Source organism: Wolffia australiana, chromosome 14 (assembly GCF_029677425.1).
Source record: "Wolffia australiana isolate 7733 chromosome 14, ASM2967742v1".
NCBI classification, from domain to species: Eukaryota; Viridiplantae; Streptophyta; class Magnoliopsida; order Alismatales; family Araceae; genus Wolffia; species Wolffia australiana.
Genome location: NC_135848.1, coordinates 9,757,686 through 9,780,711, shown reverse-complemented (window position 1 = coordinate 9,780,711; position 23,026 = coordinate 9,757,686). Strand labels below are relative to the sequence as shown.

The 23,026-nt window shown below is 37.1% G+C and overlaps 1 protein-coding gene across 1 annotated transcript; it reads left to right on the top strand.

Annotated features, from left to right (window-relative positions):
* Positions 1-5,693: 5,693 nt before the first annotated feature.
* Positions 5,694-7,598, top strand: LOC144712490 (uncharacterized). Its single transcript, XM_078586788.1, has 3 exons — positions 5,694-5,936; positions 6,477-7,097; positions 7,206-7,598. The coding sequence occupies exons 1-3, from the start codon at positions 5,694-5,696 to the stop codon at positions 7,224-7,226; spliced, it is 885 nt and encodes a 294-aa protein (XP_078442914.1). The 3' UTR covers positions 7,227-7,598.
* The last annotated feature ends 15,428 nt before the right edge of the window (positions 7,599-23,026 follow it).

The window sequence follows — 23,026 nt, the reverse complement described above, 5'->3', positions numbered from 1 at the left end:
CTATTATTGATGATTAAGGATTGTCTCACAGGGAATGGTGATCATGAATTAAGAACTAAAAGGTGATTATGGTGGTCAGTAGTGATAATTCTAATGTAAGTGCTAGAGAGAAGAGGGAAATCGTGAGAAGGTGATAGTTAACATTTATATATACTATGAAGATTAATATGAAATATTGATGAGTGAGGGTTGTGTATGTAGAGGGAGAATCTATACGATATGAAGAACGGCGTGTAGGAGTATATGTAGAAAATAAGTATGTAATTTTGTGAATGGTAGGATAATGAGCAATGGTGATATGGATGAGCTTTGGAAGTGGATATACTTTTTATATGATTTTATGGAAGAAATGGAGGTATCTAAGCCGTATGGTGTTGATGAAGAAAAAAAAGCTAGAAAACCTTAGGTTTTTTAATTCCCTTAAGATCTGACTGATTCGGAAATGTTCATGAACTCTTATTTGTTGATTTCATTTAAAATAAATGGAGAACACCTTTATGGACATACACCACATCCTATTTCACTAAACCTAAAAATTTACGAATCAAGTTCAAATATTTGGTTTACATAATATGATGAATCCCCTAATAAATCAAAAGGAAGAAATATTTAGCTGCCCTTAACATTTCAGCCCAAATTACCTTTTAATAGTCAAATATCAAGATTTGGTGCTGGCAATTATATGCTTCATTGATTTTATTTATTTATCTATCACTTCATTCGTGCTGCTGCCCATGATTATAGGGTCTCCCTTCCTTCACTTTTCCAACCTTTGAATTTGATTCCGTGGTCATCATTGATCCACGTTTCATCATCTAACACTTGTCCCTTCCTTTAAATAGAAAGAGAATGTATTGTTCCTCAAATTTAATGTGTGACATGTGGTGCATCCTACAAACACCACATCAACACCTTTTTCCTTTCGGTCAATGCCATAAGGGCACTATTGTTTGCATTTCCCAAACCTAATCTTGGGTGTGGGCTAATCCAATATCTGTCTATTCTGATATCTGGATATTGGATGACGGTACTGTATTTTGATTGCTACAGTACCAATACCTGGTATCGTTATCTGTCTCAATATTTGCATCTGTCCTTGTCTCAAAAGTTGGATGACGACATCATATATCGAAGTCGGATATCAATTTTTTTATATCCAAAATGAGAATAGAAATATATCTTAAATAATTTAATATGCATAGCTAAGGTATTGGGAGCCAAATATGTTTTTTATTTGAGAATTTTTTTAATTTCTTAATGGTTGTGACTTAATATATCACTAATAGTTTTATACTGGCCCTGAATAAAATGAGCAATATTGCTCTCGTCGCAGGGCCCAATACTAGCCCAATATATATATCAATGACAACGGGTAAAGTGTAAGGGTTTTTTTAACATTATAATGATCTTAGGTATTTATACCACTATAAACTTACCATGTCTTCTATACGTATAGTATGGCTCACCTTTTAATACAGTATCCAGATATCGGATATAGTTATCCGAATACTAATTTTCAGTACAAATTTTGATATCCAATAACTGGATATCGGATTTTGATATCAGATGTCGGATTCAATATCTGGTAAAGGCATACCCCATGTCCAGAGGCCTATGATAACCTTCCCAATATCTGATATCAGATGGATATCAATATCTTTATGATAGCCGATACCTGAAACCGCCCAGATTTTATCTCGATATCCGATATCTGGTATTTGAAGCTGCCAGGCGCGAGTGAGCGGGAGCGGTTATGAAAAAAAAATGGAAAAAAAGGGGACTTCTGCAACGGGCTAGATTTTTTCTAGAGTTCAAATGTTGGATATTGACTTTGTAATGTCAGATATAGAACCGATATGCATGTGCTTTTCAAGATTTTCAAATCATTAAAGATGATTTTAGTTGCTGAGTTATTTTGTATTGCCACATGTCTCTGCTTTAAATTATATTTGTTATGGATTTAATTGTGGTAGTATTTTCTCCTGATGCAATGTTCCCCTATGCATTTAACTAAGCTCACAATTAATGAATTATGGTATCCTGATTCGTGATACTATAATCGGACCTTTTTGTAATGATTAGCACATTTTATCGTTGGAAGAATTAATTATTGTCTCTCCATATAAATTGGATGGTGATAAGTGATGATTAAAAGTGGAAATTTTTTTGAAATCAAATAAAACTTCTGTGGAAGAAAAGAGTTCACTGATTTAATTTGTATGAATCCCAAAATAGTATTCTAATAGCATCAAGTAGATAATGATACTTGTGTATTAGTATGCCTTATTTAATATTTTTTACTTATACACACATATTATACATTATTCATGACTAAAAAATGGAAAAAATCAATTACCTATTGAGTCCTAGTTTGTTGAATATGTTAGATTTTTTACTAACCCAATTGAGTCATAATTTATTGAATATGTTAGTTTTTTTTACTAACCCAATTGATTCCCTTGAATCCAGTTATTATTCTTTTATAATCTTGATGTTTATTAAAATGCAGTTATTATTCTTATTATAATATTGACATTTTACTAAAATAAAATAGTTATAAAAATAAAGTATTAGATTCTAGATGAAGATGGGAGATAATGAGAAGCATAATCCATGGCCTAGATCAGAATAGGAGGCCGCATTTTTTGAGGAGGAGAAAAGGCCGAACTTCATTCTTTGTAGACTGTGTCAAAAGGAGGCATGACTTGTGGAACTAACTCCAAAAATTTGAATTTGGAAGCTGCTTTCTTATTGGAGGATCAAACAAGGGTCAATGATGTAAATTATTTGGTTGTTTCTGTGAAATTTACACATGTTTATGCATTTAAATAATTGCATTGGTATGAGCCTTCAGATAATTTAATCTATTTTTCAGAGTGGTAATTTGATTTTTGTGGATTTAATGGTATTTTTATGTTTAAAAAATTAACATAAAATTATTTTTATTATATTTATTTTATTCTTAAAGAAATTAATTTTCTGTTTCAAAATGTATTTTTATGATTTTTACCTTGTATTTATATAGAAATGAATTTTCTAAGTCATAATATATATTTATTCTATGTTTATGAATCAGTATCATTTGATCAATAAATTATTAATGTGTTTTTGGTTTAAAAATGCACTCCGCCACATGTCGCCATTTGATTCATCGAATGACAACCAATCAGAAACATCCACAATGATTATTATCTGAAAATTTTAAAATTTAGTGACGGGGAGCGACGTGGAAAAAAATGAGAAATTTAAATCTCAATGAAGTCAATTAGTATACTGAGAAGAAAAAAATAAACAAAGGTAGAGAAAAGTAAAAAATTATGGCCGTACGCATGGTGGGCACGTGTATGACCACAATTGATTAAAAAGATAAATAAATGTTAGCGTGGCACATGGAAATGCGCTCTATGTCAAGAAATTTTTTGGGAATAAAGATTTAATTCTTGGTTGTTTTCTTATATCTTTTTCTTTATTAGGGGTAAATGGAAATGTGTCATCATGTCATTCATTACAAAAATGTAAAACCAGAATTTTGTAATGTGGCGGACCATGACGCACTGCCACATCACTTGAATTAAATAAAGATATTAATTCTTGGTTATCTTTTTATTCTCAGAGTGTGTGATTGGGGAAGATGAGGCCTTAAATAATTGACGATCGGACATTTCACCCGTCAACACAAAATGAGGAACTGACTGCGTGGATGATGAGGAGAGACAAAAATGGAACAAGGGGGTTGGTCCAACTTCAAAGTTTTGTATCTGACAATTCATAAGACAAATTGAGCTGAAAATTTTAGGGATATTTCCCCTTGACTCCGGCTTCCCATCCATACCATATGATCTATAAATCAAGGGATGGATCATTCTCAAATTCTTTATTAAACTTGAACAATCATCCCCTATGGTATTGGTGTTTTGGGCGCGTAGGAAGAGGCGATAAATACTAGAGGATCTTTACTTGCACTCGCAAATTGCCATGATCCTCATGGAATGTACGGATCTATGATAGGTATCCTCACCTTACATGGTTCTTTCTCGACATCGTTGTTGGATTATATTTCTTTCACTGTCACGTTCCACCATCGCATCGGTACACTCACATTTTACCACCCACACTTCACCATCTTGTCTCTTCATTTACCTTATACGACTCAGTCTTTACTTCGCTGTCGTCATTCCTTTTGTTATCATCATGTAATTCTCACATTCGCTCGATCTTGTCAAATAGTAATTGTTAATATCTTCTAACTAGTACCATCATCTTAATTATAGTTCTAAGTATCACCATCTTGCCTCACATTTCCTCATAACTGAGCTCCATATTTTATATTATCTCATCTCACCACAATGATCACTATATTAAGAAGATTAAATCCTTAATTATTGTCCCTATGGAGACGATCCACAATCATCATTAGCTAAAATTTCCAAGTGAGTACATGTTTAAATTCTTCTTGAATAATTAAAACACCAACAACGAAAAAAAGTGCCAGTTTTTGAGCTTATCAGTAGCCTAGATTCATTGCTGTCCAATGCATCAAACCATGATTAAAATGACTCATATAGACAAAGTTACACCATTTTTCGTGCAATCCTAACTGATACCATGATAAATGGAATGCTATTTTTATACATTTTAGATGATTTTAGTCTTATTAATGCTGAGTTTATCACGTTATTATCTGGATTAACTGATGTTGGACATCATCTAGGACGTCGTCCGGTCGATACTGAGGACGATACTCGGGTACCGAGATAGTGATGTTAGACGTCGAAGGTATCCTCGTCCGACGGAGAGATAAAACCCTAAACGGGTATATGTGACTACGATGCAAGATGAGTGTGAACTACGTGTCGTACGTGCAGGCCCCGACTCGATGAGAATGCCGAACTCAGTGTTCCGAAGGGGTCGCCAGAGACGGTGATGATGGCCTCTCGAACATCATCGAAGGGACGATGACGTCTATGGGCTGAACATAATCAATCCGTAGGGCTTCGCATGTGGTGGACGGGCTCGTCCGCAGTTTTCTCTAAAATTTTCCTCTCTCACCTATCTATCCCAAGCGCGGTGGAGTCAATCGAAAAGTACACTACAAGGTGTAATGTAACGAACGGCGGAGAGACGACCTACCTCATCAGCATGCGGCTCATGGTGCAGGTTCCTCGTCGATACGGCAACCGGCATGAGAAGCGGTGGAGAGGAGTCAGAGAGGATGGGTGACTCAACTGGCGATGTAATGCAGGAGCAATTGAACGGAGATCGGAGGGGAGGCAGGCGAGCCCATTGGCAGGCGCACACGGTCGACCAAGCTTCTGTAGTGGAGGCCAAGCCTGGCGGGGCATGAGGGCCAGCCAACATGTCTTGGCAAGCGCGGTGATGAGGGGTCAGCAGCAATTGATGTGCCCTCGTCAGTTCCGTGCAAGACGCGGGTAGGCTAGCTTCCACAAGCACGAATTCGGGAGCGGTGGAGCCACATCTCGCAACTCAAGTCCGCGGTCGTTGGTTGGTCTCGCGATGGACGGGGGGCTCTAACAAAGAAATTGCAGACTGCCCTAGGCCACAAGGTCGCTGAACAATCCTTCCAAATCGATGGATGTCCCTGGGCAACCAATCGATGCCCAAGCTGGATCCACGCGAAGAAGGGGGCCAGTTTTCATCACCCAACAAGTCACAACCGCAGAGAAGGAAGGGCGATGATTCTCCTTCAAGGCGCCAGAGGACGGCCATCGTTCCTCTTCTTGAGCATAGACGGCGCCCCGGGGGGGGGGACCTATGTGGCTCCCAAACGGGCAGGGATTGTCTCAGGATCTAATTCCCTCGAGTGTCCACAAGTTGGGCCGACAATTCTTGCAGATCATGAAGGAGAATTAACGATTGTTCTTAGCGGCCAGCCAATTGGGAAGGGCGCGAGTTCCTTCGGTGAAGGAGATCCTATGGTTGAGGAGGGGGGGGATGGGGAAATTCCCTTCCCCCCTCCTAGAGCTTCCCTCCAACACAAGCCTTCCTCCTCCCTTTCCTACCTCGTTCCTATTCTTCAAGGTGAGATCTAAAAGCAACGCCGGTAATTGCAAAATAAACTTCCAGATCTGGCATCCTAGGGGACCCATCTCTCCCTTATTTGGGGGCTCAAGATGGGCCCCTTTTGTTGGTCCAGTAAGGGGTCCATTAAGGGGCCCTTATACACAGGGGCCCCTTTTTGTAACAAAACAAAGAAACTAAAATAGATATAAAGATATGGCCACATGGTGTATGATGAACGACGACACCGCCACGGGACGTGTTCGACCTCTCCGAGTCACCCGCGCCGACGCCCGCGACCCCGACTTTAAGTATTCGTCGTAAGTCTCTCTTTCTTTTATTATTTTCCGACTTTGTTGTTCTGATGAATATTTGGACGGCCAGGTGTTAGGCCTCGTCCCCCCGTTTTCCTTTCGTCCGTCTCATCGTTTTGTGTAACGAGGAGGGTCACGTGTTAGGCCTCGTACCCCTCCTCCCCGGTGCTTCTGCAGTTCCCGAGTTCTCTCAGAACAGTTCGGTTGACCAGGGTTCCGCCTCCCCCGGCTCCTGCCCACGATCTCCGAATTCTCATCCCGACCGGCAAACCTGGTTGTCTCCCGTATCATTCCCCTCTGGCCGGGCTTCTCCGGTTGACGTCTGAAACAACGCCGTCAGAACTTCCGCGCGCCGAGAATGCCCGAATTTGCAATCGGTCGCTCGTCTTCTTCGCTCGCCGAACGACCACGCCGAGCGACCAGTTGGCTATCTGGCCACGCCACAACACGCTCTGGTTCCCCCCCCCCCCTCCGCTGCTGGAACTTATACCTCGAACTCCTGCAATCGGCGATCGCTTCTTTTCTTGCCCGTCGGACGTCCGCGCTGTGCGGCCAACGGTCCTTCAGGTCGCGCGACGAGCGTGCTCTGGTTATCAATTCCCCTCTCCTTTGAGCTGGGGTGGCTTTCGTGCATTCCTTCCACCTGACGTGCGACGGCGATTGACATTCGACCGAGTTCCTTGTCATCTCCCGGGGGCCGTGCCGTCCAGGCTTCGCTCCTCGCCGCGGTTGGGATCACTGCTGCTGGAAACACCTTGCTCTCAGGTACTTCTCGCCCACCTCCCCCCCTTGTTTTATGGTATTGTTACCTCCTTCACTGCTGTTGTCCGCTATCATTTTCTGCCGCCGTTATCGCTGCTATTGTGTTGTTAGGATAGCCACCTCCCCCCGTGAGTGGTAGGGTTGATTTCTTTGAGATAGACGGCCGAGTTATTGTCGTGGAAGGAGAACTCTTGTGGGTGGTCGAACACCCCTCTCGTCGTGCTTGAGCGTGGGACCCTGCGGGTCACTCGGAGTCGAGCCGGACCTAGCCGTTCTCCTCGTTCATACTGGATCCTCGTCCCCCCCCCTCGGCCCGTCCTCGTCGCTCAACGAGGGGACTCTTAAACGCGCATTCACTCGTTACATTGATCGCATCCTTGCTCTGTTGTGATGTAACACGAGCCGTCTATAAGGAAGATGAACCACGACCTGAACTGCCCATTTCTCTCAAATACTTTATAAAAGAGGGCAGCTGAAATTTACAAGGAAAAGCTCTCACACAATGGAGAAATAGAGGCAAAATGGCAATGAAATGGAACAGAAAATCACTAAGGGGCTTTTAGTAATTTTCCCTATGTATAAATATTCTCTTTCCCTCTCTTTTTCCCTAATTCTTGATGTGCTATGGTAAGTGGCTGGCCAGCAGGACAAGGCATTATCTAGGATCTAGGTTGCTTAACCTGCTTAGTGTCAGTTTATTGATGTTTTCGTTCAATCTCTTCTCTTGTTTATATTTAAAAATGCCTGACATTGGAAGAATATAAGGATCTAGACTTGAGGGGAAGCATTGAGGGCTCAAGAGACGTGCCTTAAGGTTTTAGGAACTTATATCTCCCTTTCCCACCATTTTCTACCCATTTCCCCTTTGATTCTATCATTGTCTCACTTTAAACACCTCTTTTCCCTTATTTCTCTCTCTATAATCATCTATTTCTCTCCCTAAAACTTCATCCATACCTCTATTGTGTTCCCCCAAAATTGCATTAAAAAACCCAATCATTCTCATTTTCAAATTACATTCCAAACATCGCCTACACCTTTTTTCTCTTTCTATCTATCTTTTCATTTCGACCACTTCCTCTATCTAATATCATCCCTTTCCTTCTCTAGACCCTCATCCATATATCTAATTCATCTCTCTAAAAAATCACATAAAATTTTCATCATTTATCCTTTCAAATTTTGGTTTTCCCATCAGCCGCCGCTGCATGCGCAGTGCAACAGACCAGCAATAGGCATGATCATTTGCCCACCAGTCTGAGCACACACAATGGCATGTATGCTGGTCAGTAGGGTGCCCCATCTTCTAGACTTACCAACTTTTGGCTGAGTTTGGAACTGGGTGAGCTGACTCGAACCAATGTTGGGCCAGCCTAAACTGGGCTAAACTGGGCCTCCAGACCCAAGAGCCGATGCTAGGCGCCTGCCGCCAGCTGGCGCTGCCACCTCTCGCGACTTTCTGAATTTAAAATTTTCAAAAAAAATTAGGAAAATATCCCTGAAATTTATATCATCAATTTCTAGTTGTTCTAGCTTATGAACAAATTCTAGAAGAATACCTTACTATCATATTTATTTTTTCTAGTAGTTTTTGTTGTGAATTTATTTCCATAAAAATTATAAAACTATATCCTTTCCATTTCTAGTCGTAATTAAAACTAGGAAAATTATTATAAAATATTTTAGTGTTTTTCCTTGCATTTCTGATTCAATTTAAGTCTGAGAAAATTATATAAATTAATAAAAAATCCCAGAAATTATCTTTCTCACTTATAAATTCATTTCTTTTACTTCGAAGCTAAAGAAAAATTCTTAAGTAAAATTTCTGCCTCCCTGTGGATTAACCCCTAGCATACCCTTTATTAACCATAGAGTATTTATATTTTGGCTGAGTCTCTATTGAAACAACAACATAGAAACCCCAAAATTTGGACTTATCACTAACCACAAGATAATTGCATTGCTTTCCACACACTATTATGCCCAACATCAGCTCAAAACCCTAGCATTTGACACATTGGCTTAGGCATTTTTGTGTTTTCAAATTCAATTCTTTCCCTGAAAGTTCCTCAAAATTCCTAAAAAATTGATAAATACAGTATAATTTATTCAAAATAAAATAGGTATTTATTTTATTCCTAAAAATTAGTTTGAGGTTTTTTTTAGTGAAAGTAATTAGGTAAAAAATCATATATATATATATATATAAACACCTATAAAAATATAAAAGTAGTTTTGTATGCCTTCACTTTGTGAATTCAACCCTTACTCACTTAATACTTTGTAAGAAATTTATTATGAATTTGGGAGCATAAATCAGAACCTTGAAAGGAAAATTTTACCATACTTTCTGGGTTATCATATTATTCATGTCCCAGTTGCCTGATTGATCCTTTGATGAGAGACATCAAAGAAACTATGTGAAGGGACAGTAGTGTTTTGGCAAAGACCTATAAATATCTAATCTTGAGATTCCAAAATGTATTTTCTGGGATGTAGCAACAAGTACATAAAGGTGATTTTTTGGTCAAGATGAGATTGTCCACCCTCAATACTTGAGATAATTAAATCAAGAAAGAATATTAAATCCTTGGACTGGGTATTATAAATATCAAAGTTGTCCTCTAGAATTTTTCCCATGCATCTATGAATGGTTGAGTAGGTTATCGGGCCATTGAAGTTATCAACTACAGATACATGGGCCTAGAGGGTCACACACAAGATTTTTGGACATTAATGGATATAAACTAAGTTTGGGGACTTTTATGAAAATTTTCCAATTGCTTCTATGAACATTTCTGAAAGAGTTAAAATAGAGGAGAGTCAATTTTTGTTTTCTTGATATTTTTTCTCTTTCTCTTCCCTAAGTGCTACTTTCGATGAGATTAGATGGAGAGTCAAACATATTTCTAGCATCATATTCAAGGAAGATGAGGAAATCAAGTACTTTGAAGATTGAATAAAGATTTATAAAGGTTAGACATTTCCATGACTTGAATATGCTCATTCATGGAACCAATAAAATATGTAGTTGATATGTGTGAAGGTGTCATTTTTATTTGTTTTTCTATGTATCTGGTTCTCAGATCTGTCTTCAACCAGATATTCCATTGTGGAATGCAAGTTTGGATCATGTCAATCGAGGTCAAATTCCCAGAAGTAAATACTTAAGGATATGAGTCAGTCATCTATCATGTCAATCAGCTCATGTTAGTAATCTTAATCAATCTTTTGCCAAAGGATTCAATTTTTTAATCATTAAGAAATAATCATGAGCTGATTCTTCTGAAAGTTTTTAGGGTATTGGGAGGTATGGCAGACTAAGAAAATAGATGACTAAAATTACAATAATTCACCAATTTTATTTTTAAAGTAAGGACGCATGACTGGGTTAAATAATGACAATTTAATTTTCCATAAACTCTCTAGAAACCCAAAGAATTTCAGGATTATGTGGTCATATCTCATTGGTGAAAAATAAATGAAGTGGTTGATGGGGTGTTTACAAGTCACATCACCACATCAAGCAATAACAACTACATTAAAGCATATTATATTTATTTTCCATTACAGATAGATGACTCATGAGTTGAGAGGAGATTAAGAAATACCGGAAAATAAGAGCCAATTACGAGATTATGAGACAAAACTCGAAAGTGATGAGTCCATGCCATAAATAGTTGCTTATTTTTCCAATTATAATCATAAAACATTCCTCGCATGTGCATGATTGTGAAAAAATGAATGAGACAAATGATAATAAATTTTAAATTAAAAATAATCAAAGAATTCACATTTTTGGAACCTTCTCAACCTTATTTTTTAATAATTCTGTTCTTTCCATGTTAGGCTTAAAAATAAATATGGGATCAGGATAATTTTTCAACATAAAAAAATAGATCAGAAAATAACATGGTACTTATAAGGAGTTTTCCCTTAGTACTGTACAGAAATTCAATGTGTTAGTAGTTTTCCCTTAGATATTATATTGTAAGGGATGGATCTACAGGAAGGTAGACTTTCATATTTAAGTGAAGAATATATTCTCAGGAATCTTTTGAATTTTGAAACTTTTATTTGAGCAAATGCCATCCCTCACGTCATTCCTCATAGTCACAGATCCATATAGGATGATGTGATGATGATGGTTGACGATATTCCATCCCGTGACAGTGGCGGTGATGATCATGGTGATGTAATAGTTCTGACGCATGACTTGACGGTGACGGCGGGCTCAGACTTGTGACATGATGGGATGGACATCACGGATAACAATTGTATAGAAAATTTTAAAGCATGAAAAAGGGGAAAAAGGGGATAGGAATTTTTTTGCTTAGAATAAAAGGAGAAATAGTGTGAAAAATTTTAAAAATTTGAAAATTATGAAAAATATTTTTAAAATGCATTTTATTGTAATATTTTTATTCCATAATTCAAAAGGAATAGTATTGTCATATTAAGTGCAATACGATGCCAAAATATATAGAAAGTATTTATGTATAAGATCATATGAGTGATTAAAATTTAAAATTATGGAAAAAGTAAATCAAAGAGAAATTGAAATTTATTTACACAGTAAAAAGAGAGATGTGATGGTCAAAATTAATATTTTAAAAGCATCAAACGATGATGTAGATCATCTCCGATATACATCATTTCCATGGAAATATACCCTATAATACCTTAACAGAAATCATCCTAGGGTCTTTATCGTATTCCATTTTTTTAAAATCACATGATATGTCACCAGTAGCTTTCTGAATGATGATTTTGACAACAGCCTCTTCTTCCAATTTGAAGAGATGACAATTAAAATGTTGTTGCAGCCTTTCATTTGCATAGTTGATGCAAAACTGTTCAAAACTGTTCTTCTGAAAGAATAAATAACCTAGTGAGATGAATGATAACAACATAAATTATGTGCTTAATTCAAGTACTTAGCACGATTATATGCATTTGAAGAATATAAAATAGCGTTGTTAACATATATTTACATGTTAATTAGTATTCTAAGTGAATTCTGATTTTACCCTAATTTTCTGTTAATTTATAAATTTTATGGAATTTATTTAAGTTTGTAATAACTCTATTTAAATCAAAATGGTACGGTAAAAAAATAATTTTAATGTTAATTAATGTGGGGATGAATTACAGAGTTTTTAAGATTATTTTGGACTTTTATTGAATTTGTTGTGAATTTATTCGAGGAAGAAATGAATTTTTAAATAGAAAAATGATATAATTATAAGGAAAATAGAAGTTTAAAGTACTTTTTAACGTCGGAGGGATATTTTTGAAACCTGGTTGCAAATATGCCCTTAAAACAGATGTTGTTCGTGTGCTGCAGGCATAAAAATCCAATAAAAATAGTTTAGGGTCTTATATACTTAATCTGGAATTTTATATGGTTTTTCTTAGGGAAATATGGAGGAGAGAGAATCTGAGGGGCATATATCAAATTATTTTTTGGGCAGCGTCTGTTTGTGTGCATGAATAAATGCAGCGACTTTTGCAAAATGCCAAGAAATCAAGTTATCGATGCCACGAGGCGAAATCTCGTCCGTTGGAAAGCTTGAATATAATGGTTTTAAAGATTTTTTGGTCATTTTTAAGTTTTTAAAAATCCTTCACAGCCATCACCCATGACCGCCATCCCATCACATCACCCGTCTGAGGTTCCCTGTCACCATTGCATCACCGTCACGGCCAGTTCGTCATATGTCACCATCACAGTCATGGGCCCCTAATTTCGTCACAGTGGCCGTCAGCATGACGTGTGACATGACGGATGGCGGTTGCCCTTCACTAACTTCCACATGAACTTGAACCCCACATTGTCCATGATGGTCCATGCTGAGTCCGTAAGATAAACAAAGTATGCAATAATATTTTTCATTTTCTCTAGAGTCTTCATCACTACACCACTCTGCCTGTACATGTCAGCAAATGAACGGTGTTCACTACGAATGCCCTTCAACTAATCATGGATTCTAACATGATTGAAATGCATATGCCTCCAAAATATGTTTGTAGATCCATCATTACGCCTCTTCAACCTATTTCATAACAGGTCAACTTTTTAGTTGCAACATAGTATGCACGCCTATATGCCTAACCCAACCTCTATCAAATAGTTCAATGTTTCTGCCTTCCTTTTACATTTGGCACGGGACATCCCAACAAAATGGACAGGGGTTTCCTCAACATCATCTAGCGATGATTCTTCACCCGACTCGACGGGCAAGTCGTCACGTGTCGAAGCCATTCTGGACTATGTAATACACATGTAAGTAGGCATAAAACATTATCAAGTAACAACTAAATAAGTATGCAAAACAGATAAACAAGTAAGGATTAAATAAGAATGAATCTTGACCCAACCCTTTGAGAACCCAACCCCCCCCCCCCCCCCCCCTGACATAGGCAAATTACGGTGTTAAATGTAAATGTCATTGTATTTTTTAATTTGCCTACAATCAAATGAATTTGTAAAATAAAAACTTACTCAGTCTCCACAGGGACTAGCCTTTAGGAATATATTCGATAATTGAGTTGATAATTAATATGATATAGTAATAATACTAAAGATAATAAAAATAAGAAGAGATAAGTAAGTATAGGGAAGATTAGTTAAATAAGATAAGTATAGAAGAGAAACTATCCTATATTATATTAATATATATTTTATAGATATGAAGAATAATAAAGAATTATGATACGTGATATTATAATTAAGAATTATAATAATATAGTTAGTGAAAAAGTAGAAAAGTATTTATTAAGAGTAATTAGTAAGAGGAAAGGAGAAGAGGAGTTAGATAGATGGGTATATAAATATATGGAGAGAGTATTAAGTGATTATCTAACTATAGGATACTAAGTAAGAGTTTAGATAAGTGTAGAAGGATACTAATGGAAAAGAGGTAGTAGCAGTAATTAAGAGGTAATTACAGTAATACAAGATCACATATACTTATAAGCTACTACTAATATGGATGAAATATTTATTATAGAATTAGTATCTGTATTTTAGCTTTTTTATATGTTTTTATATTTTTATGTATTTTTTGTTCGACTTCTGAAATTATAATGTTTGATTTAGTTGAACACCTCTCAGGTGTTCGACCAAATGCTCAAAAGAGGTCAAAATATAAGTTTACATAGAATTTAATTTTTATATGCTTTTTTATATATTTATATAGGTTTTTTATATATTTATATAGGTTTTTAGTAGCATAAAATCAAAGATAAGGGGTATTTCTGTCAAACGACCGTGAGGTGTTCGACAAAATGCCCGATAGAAGTAGGGTAAGAGGGGGAACAAATATATTTTTAAATTTTATAAGTTTGAGATATTAGAACTTAAGTAAATTGAAAAATGATCATCAAACATGCTATGTGTTCGATGAAATGCCACATGGAGTTCGCGTTACCAATTTCAACAAAAACTCGATCATGATATCGATTGAAAGGGATATTAAGCAAAAACATACAAATAAACTGAAGAAACTAATAAAATAACCAGAATTGCCCTGAGTTGAAGAACTAGAGTGGTGGTGCAGATCGCCACCGCCGAGCTTTGGTTGAGGGTTCCATGGCTCTTCTCCTCCATCCGAGTGCGAATCCAAGCTGATTCAAAACTTCTTCAACTCCTTTCTCACTGTCCACAGCCACAGACAATGTCACGACGCCGCGGCCAGCTTCCAAACGCGAAAGGGATCTCCACCGCGTTTGCGACAAAACTCTCATCCATTGCAACAAATCAAGATTGAGCTATGGTGGCGGAGCTTCATTATTCCCTGACTTCTTCATCGAGAACAAACTGCCAAACCCAAAAACCACCTCACAGCCATCTCGACGGCAGCCCTGCGGCGGCTAGATGCCTGAAGCAACTTCACGGACAGCCATGAGGTGGCCGCAGCGGCCACGCCGAGGTGGTTTACTGCCTTTAGGCGGTCGCCACCATGAGGCGGTGACCGCCTTGAGAAGGATGAGTTTCTTTTTGGACCCCCTTGGGGCCTTGTCGGAGCCCTATGGGGCGACCCATTTCAGGCCGCCTAAGGGCCCCGCGGGATCCCTAATGGGCGGCCCACTTTGGGCCACCTAGGGGCATCGCAGGACTCATAATGGGCAGCCCATTTCGGGCTGCCCAAGGGCCCCGCAGGATCCTCTATTGGACGGCCCATTTTGGGCCACCCAGGTGCCCCGTGGAAACCTAATGGGCAGCCCATTTTGGGCTGCCCAAGGGCCTTGCAAAACCCCATTAGGGGCAGCTCATTTTGGACTGCATAGGGGCCCCGCGGTAGGAGGCATGCACCAATTCTTATGGATGATGAATATCGCACATGAATGTAAATCAATGTAAAACATACCTTGATCCATCGCATATTCTATTAATCGGATCAAACAATCTCAAGGGGAGTCCTTTTGGATCAATATCGGACGACTTCTTGAAGTTTCTCTTAGTAATGGGATGCTCAAGAGAAATGTCAATACCCTTATGACCCAAGGACCTGGCCCCTATTTATAGCAAGAGGTGATACTTAATCTTCTTTAGTCCGTCTTAATTAATCCCATCATTATAATTAAGACAGGATTAGCCTCGATACAATTAATAAACATACTTATTATTATAAATGTCATTAAGTGAATCACATATAAATTAGGATTTGTAATTGATAACTTAACAATATGCAATTATATACATACATATATATAATTGTCCATCGATTAAGAAATTAATCTAACAATCTCCCACTTGGACAATATATATATATTAATAAAATATTGCATATTATCTCTTAAGGATCTCAAATTCATGATATCACTATTCGGACATTTCAACCAATCTCGGCCATCATGAACTTGCATAGAACCATGGGGCCTTTGTCTCAATAATCGTGACTAAACCCAAACAATGATCACATACACCAGTTCAATGAATGACACAGATCAAGTATGGATGTGTAGCATGGAAATTACACGACACGTGATTCATTTGTGTACATTTCCAATTTAGTCCTCTGGATTCTGAATGGAGATCAACTGAAGTTTGTTCTAACATGCTTAAATTTAGGAGATTACCCATGCATGAAAAGAACTCCATAATGTGTCTATTACTGAATGAGCATCAAAATTTAAACTCCTACTGAATTACATATCCTCATGAGGTATTAAGCAGTGTGCTCATGAAAGACCTTTGGCGGCAGTCCTTTCATGAGTGGATCCGCTACCATGGAGTTTGTCCCAATATGCTCAATAGACAACTGCCTTGTCTGATCTTTTTCTTTCACAACTAGAAACTTGATATCAATGTGATTTGACTTTTTTAAGCTCCTGTTGTTATTGGCAAACATAACGGCTGACTGATTATGACAATAGAGCTTCAACGGTCTTCAATGCCATCAACGATTCTCAAGCTTGTGACAAACTTCTTCAGCCAATTGCCTTGATTTGATGCTTCATAGCATGCTATATATTCTGCTGCTATAGTAGAAGACGCTATCAATGCTTCCTTTGCACTTCTCCAAGATATAGCTCCTCTTGCTAACATAAAAATATAGCCTGAAGTAGATTTTCTGCTATCAATGCATCCAGCAAAATCAGAATCAGAATACCCAATGTCCTCCAAGTGATCTGATTTCTTATATGTGAGCATATGTCCTTTTTTTCTCTGAAGGTATCTCATGGCTATCTTGGTTGCTTTCCAATGATCCATACCTGGATTACTCAAATATTGACCAAGTACACCAACAATATGAGCAATATTTGGGCGTGTACAAACTCGTGCATACATTAGACTCCCAAAGCTGAGGCATAAGGAATTTTTTGCATTTGCTGGCTTTCAAAAAATGTTCTTTGGATATTGATCAAGACTAAACTTGTCTCCTTGAGCAATAGGGGTGTATAGAAGTTTACAATCTTCCATGCCATATCGTTTAAGGATTTTTCCATTACATCCCTTTTGAGACAAACCTAAGATATTTTGAGAGCCATCACGATTTATCTGAATGTCCAATACATATGAGGCTTCACTGAGATCCTTCATCTCAAAATGACACGACAAAAATTTCTTCGTGTCATGAAGTAGGTTTGTATTGTTTGTGTCAAGTAATATATCATCAACATATAGGACGAGAAATATGTATTTACTCCCACTAACCTTATGGTACACACATTCATCTACTAAATTTGCCTCAAAACCAAAAGAGAATAATTTGATGAAAATTTTGATACCATTCACGAGAAACGCGGTCTTGACATCCATCTGGTGTAGCTCAAGATTAAAATGCGCTAAGTGTCATTATAATTCTAAAGGAGTCTTTTGATTAAACTTGAGAGAAAATCTCATTATAATCTATGCCTTCTCGTTGAGTAAAACCTTTTGAAATAAGACGATCTTTATATCTTTCCATATTGTCCATTGATTCCCTTTTGGTTTTAAATATCCATTTACATCCAATGGGCTTCTTACCTTCGAGTAATGGGACAAGATCCCAACCGTCATTGTCAGCCATAGATTGTATCTCTTCGTCCAGGGCATCTATCTACTTTTGAGAGCTGAAATTCTGCATGGCCTGTTTTATATTAAGAGGATCATCTTCCATGATCTCAAAATCAGCCTCATGTTCCTGGAGAAAAATAATATAGTCATCCACAATTGCAGATTTTCTTTCTCTAGTGGATCTTTGTAAGGGCATTTGTATTTGAGGTTGTGGTGTTTTTCTAACTAGAATAGAGGAGCATGAAATGGGTTGCCTATTCGGGATCCTGTAGGGCTGCTGGGTGGCTCAAAATGGGCGGCCAAAAATGGGCTGCTCAATAGGGCGCCCAGAGAGCCAGCTAGGGGCCCAAATTTGCCCAACTTGAGGCAGTGACTGCCTCATGGCATTCATCACCTTAGGGTGGCGACCTTCTCAAGGTAGTCAACCACCTCAAGGCAGCCTTCATGCCCCCTTTGAGGCAGCCAGCCACCAGAGATGCCCTTGAGGCATCTTTAGGCAGTTAGCCGCCTCAAGGCTTACCTCAAGATTGCTCTAATGTTCTTCAGCTTTTGCAGCTCATGCTTGAGGAAGAAGAAGGGGAATAATGAAGTTCTTGATCCATAGTTCAATCCATTTGTCGCAACCAATGAGAGTTTTCTCATCATTCTAAATGGTGGAAGTACTATCCGACAAAACATTTATCTCATCTAGTATCATTTATTCCACATGACGGCAATACAATAAATATCTAATCTGAATGTACGATGAAAAAATTTTGTATGAATATGAACATGCAAGACATACGATAAAAAAATTGTTCATCTATAAGACCATACGCAAGCAGGCTCTGATACCACCATTCATGTGGGATGAACCTGGCAAGGTGTATTGAGGAACAATACAACACTCTGATTAGATATTTAGCAAAAGGTCCTGGACATTGTTCGCTTGATCCATCATATCGGTCATAGAATTCTCCTCCACGATTGGATTTTATGGTCTTAATCCACTTGTTTAGCTGATTTTCAACTTCAGCTTTATATTTCTGAAACATTTCTAGACATTCTGATTTCTCATGAATGAGATATAGGTGGCCATATCGAGAATAATCACATGTGAAAGTAATAAAGTAGTGTTGACCATTTCTAGTTGTTGTAGGGAATGATCCAAATATATCTGTATGAATCAATTCCAAGACATCTGAAGCTCGAATGGCCCCTTTTCCCTTAGGTTTTGTTTGTTTTCCCTTGATACACTTGATGCAAGTGTGAATATTGTATTCTGAGGTAAAAGTTAGAGCCCCTCAATTGATGAAAACAGAGAAGTGAGTAAAGAACAGGGTTATAAGAATAAAACAAGTCATAGGAATTGGATTTTAAACGAAGTTATATTGTAATTGTAAATATGTAAAAATAGGGCGAAAATTAGATTGTAAAAGTTTAAATAATAATAAAAGTTTAAATAATAATTGAAACAATAATATAAGTTTAAATTATAATTGAAATAATAATAAAATTTTAAATTATGATTAAAATAATAATAAAACTTTAAATTTGAATTACAAATAAAATTATAAAATTTATAATTATAATTAAAACAAATTATAAAATTTATAATTATAATTAAAATAAAATGAGCTAGCAAGTCTTGTGGCGAGGCTTCGCCGATTGAGAAATCCTCAGCTCAATACTTTGAGGCTTCGCTGATTGAGAACTTGTCAGCTCAGTCCATGGAGGCTTCACCGATTGAGAACACCTAGGAGGCTTCATCGATTGAGAACACCTTTGTCTTTAGAGGCTTCGCCAATTGAGAACCTCTTAGTGAGGCTTCGCCAATTGAGAACACCTTAGTGAGGCTTCGCCAACTGAGAACACCTCGAGCTCGTTTACTCGGGTTAAGCAAAACCTTATTTTTACAAATATGAGCTATATGAATGTCACCGTAATCTATCAATTGATTCAAAATAAAAGCCATACCTCTCCTCTGTGCTTGCAACCCTGCTTGGGCTTGCCAGCCAGGTGCGCTGCCCCTTGCCAGCCGCGGGTGGGCTTGAGTACCCTGCACACTCGCCTGTTGTGGCTGGCTTGGGCGGTGTGCGCCTGGTCGGCTCCCTAGCCAGCCCATTAATAACCCTTTTTTTATTTTTCTTTAATTTTTTTAGCATTTTTCTTTTTTTCTCCCTTCAATAATTCTTTCTCTTACTTCGACTTCTTCTTTGCCAAAAACATATAAACTGAAATACTAGATAGAGCATTAAAAATTACAGTAGCTTAAACATATTTTTACTAAGAAATAGTTAGAATTGTAGAACATGCATGAAAATGACAAAAAATGCATTATTTTATTACTTGCTCTATTTAGTGCATTTGACTCAAAATCTTGCAAAATTGGACAAAATACACATGAAATTATACCAAAATGTCTTTAAAATATGTATAATTACGTGACACATTTTGGGTTTATCATGGTCCCCATACTCATCAACTTCACATGTTATGTCCACCGTCTCAATCTTGTCATAGTCTCAAAAAGCACCTTACCCTCATCGTCAACTCTTGACTCCAAGAGTACAACACAACCCCTTCCATGATTTCATTTTAACTATCCACCATAATGGATTTTCTAGTTACATAATCATATAAAAACATCATGTAAACATTAAATGCATAATTATTTATAGAATTTATGTAAAAATTTAATATTTATAGCATGAATAAAAAATTTGATTGTATAACACTTTTGACCTAGCATCTTCAGGTCACATTTTTAGTTCATGTTTGCAACTCGCGTCTTCAGCACCCACATGCCAAAGCTGTAGTGGTAAGTTGTCAGCTTACACTGTCAACTATTAACCTGCAATGATATTGAGCCAAAACAAAATTAGAAAATAGTTGAACCAAATATACCAGAGAAAGAAGAGTTAGGAAGACAATAAGAGTGGAAGATCGAGAGAGGAAGATCAAGAGAGGGCGGGAGAGTGATAGAACAAGAGTGTGAGAGAAAAAGGAAGATCAAGATAGGGAGGGAGAGTGGAAGAATGACAAAGAGATGAAGATCAAAGGAGGAAGGGAGAGTGTGAGAACGAGAGTCTAAAATATTAACTGAATAATATGCGGAGGTTTGAAATGAAACCATGGAGAAAAGGGAAGATCTAGATGGGGAGAGAGAGAGCGATGAAGATCAATCGAGGGAGGGAGAGTGCGAGAACAAGAATGTGGGAGAGAAACGAGAGTTTGGTCATGTAGTCATAAGATATTGACATAATGATATGCAGAGGTGTGCAATGAATCATGGAGAAAATTATTACTACCGTCTGGCAATGCATTTGGAGAAAATTAGTCTGTGTGGGGCACAGTCATGTAGCTTGAAGTAAAGAATTCATTCAATACAATCGGAGAAAGCATCATTTTCATCGGTAAAAGTTAAAATCAGTTCACAAGAAATACATGATTCTTGACGGTGCATTCTTCTTGCGTCAAAAAGTTTTCTGATTCCTGTCAGACAAAAATATTTCATTCGATTGCTTGAATTTTCAATAGATGAAGCAAAAAAGTGACTCGGTTCCTAGTACTAAACTTTAGTTAAAATAATTCTGAAATATCTATTTTTCAAGGATAATCTGAAGTTTATGCAGTAGAAACACAAATAAACAATATGTATATATATCTCGACTTGGAGATAAGTCTGACATCATTATATACACAGCCTCACCAAATTTCATAGGACGAAAAGATGAAAAAATTGAGACTAACTTGCGTTTATGAGAAAAATATGCACTACGTTCATCCTTGCTGAGTCAATCCAAAAAGTAAGAACTAGATGAAGTATCTTCTAAGGCACAATTAGGTCAAGAATCATGGTCCACCAAAAAGGGATCAACGGCTCTCATACAGAGCTAAAACTACTTCAAATCACATCTTAAAGTGTCACACATCAAACATGATCGTTCTTGGGAACCTGAGAAACAAACAATTTCATGAGACATTCAAAGCAAAAGCAAAAAATTAAAAAAGGAGACAACAAGCGTCTTAAGAAAGTTCACTCTAGGGACAACTGCAGCAAAAAAACCTGGTCAATTTGTTTGAACGACAGCCATTTCCTATGGTCCAATGTCCAAAATTGATTTATTTTGTTTCATTAACTATTCATATATTTTGTTCAATTGTCGATATATCCTTTTGCCCCTTGAGATGGGGATAATGTCTGGTGACGGGACAATGACGGGACAATGGATGCGGTGATGTGTGAAAGATATGTGACAGATTTTTTAAAAAACACGGACGTGTGACGGGACAGGAGACATACCAAACTTCTCATCACACTTCCATCCATCACCAAATGCCATCCATCGTATCACGTCTAAGCGGTCATGTCCCGACCATGCCGCTCCATAGTTTGGAACCTCCTCAACCTTATTTTCTTCAAAGTCTGATCTTTCCATGTTAGACTCAAAAATAAATATGAGATAAGGAGAATTTTTCAACGTAAAAACTAGATCAAAAAATAAAATTATCCTTGACTCCCTGCAATAATGCTAGGAGATAAGTCTAAATTTTGGCTCGCGCAATGGTATTTATAAAGAGTTTTCTCGTTACTATGCAGAAACTCAATGTATTTATAATTTTCCCTTAGATAGTATAGTGTAAAAGATGGATCTAAATGAATGCAGAAATTCAATTTTAGAAATATAATAACATAAATAAGTTTATAAGTGAAGAATATATTCTCTGGATTTTTTGCATTTTTAAATTTATATTTGAACATAAAAATAACAAAATGTTTCATATTGTTTTATATAATTTATTAAAATTTTATTTCAAATTTTGAAGAAGAAGTATACATTTCAAGTTTTACAAAATTAATTCAACGAAATGAATATATGGTGATGAAATTTTGTTATGGAAACAATAGGAATGATTTTGTTATTCTTAACTTGTACTTTTTTCATTTATGGAAATCATTTTTTATATTAATTAATTTTAATTTTGAAAAGTACACTAATTACCTTTCCAATAGTAAGCCAGGGGCAGGTTCAATCACACAACCATAATCGTAGGCATCATGTCATGGGGATTGGCATATCTCATAGATCACCTTTTAGAAACCCAGACTTGGTAAAAATTTGACCAAGTACTGATAACAGATTGTGATGAGATGCCACAAAATAGACTAAACTTTGAATGGAATTTGAACACAAAACAATGGGATGAAAATTTGGAAGGGTAAATGGGTGAATTTGTTTAGGCTAAATGTGTCAAAATGACAGATATATTGAAAGCCTATAAATAGAAAAGTTTGATTGCAGAGAGATGAAGTGATAGAAAAGATGCAGAGACATAAATTGATGTAAAATAAAGGAAAACTAGGGTAAATGGATGATGGTGAAATTTATATCTAAGTTCTTAAGTTGGTACTGATGCTTTGATCTGAAATGATTTTTCCTATGCT

Bases quoted from the DNA above. Each gene is read 5' to 3' on its own strand.
- LOC144712490 (XM_078586788.1), top strand. From the start codon at position 5,694: ATGATTCTCCTTCAAGGCGCCAGAGGACGGCCATCGTTCCTCTTCTTG. The intron at 5,937-6,476 runs GTTGAGGAGGGG...GTCACGTGTTAG, and splicing joins TCGGTGAAGGAGATCCTATG to GCCTCGTACCCCTCCTCCCC. The intron at 7,098-7,205 runs GTACTTCTCGCC...TTGTGTTGTTAG, and splicing joins TGGAAACACCTTGCTCTCAG to GATAGCCACCTCCCCCCGTG.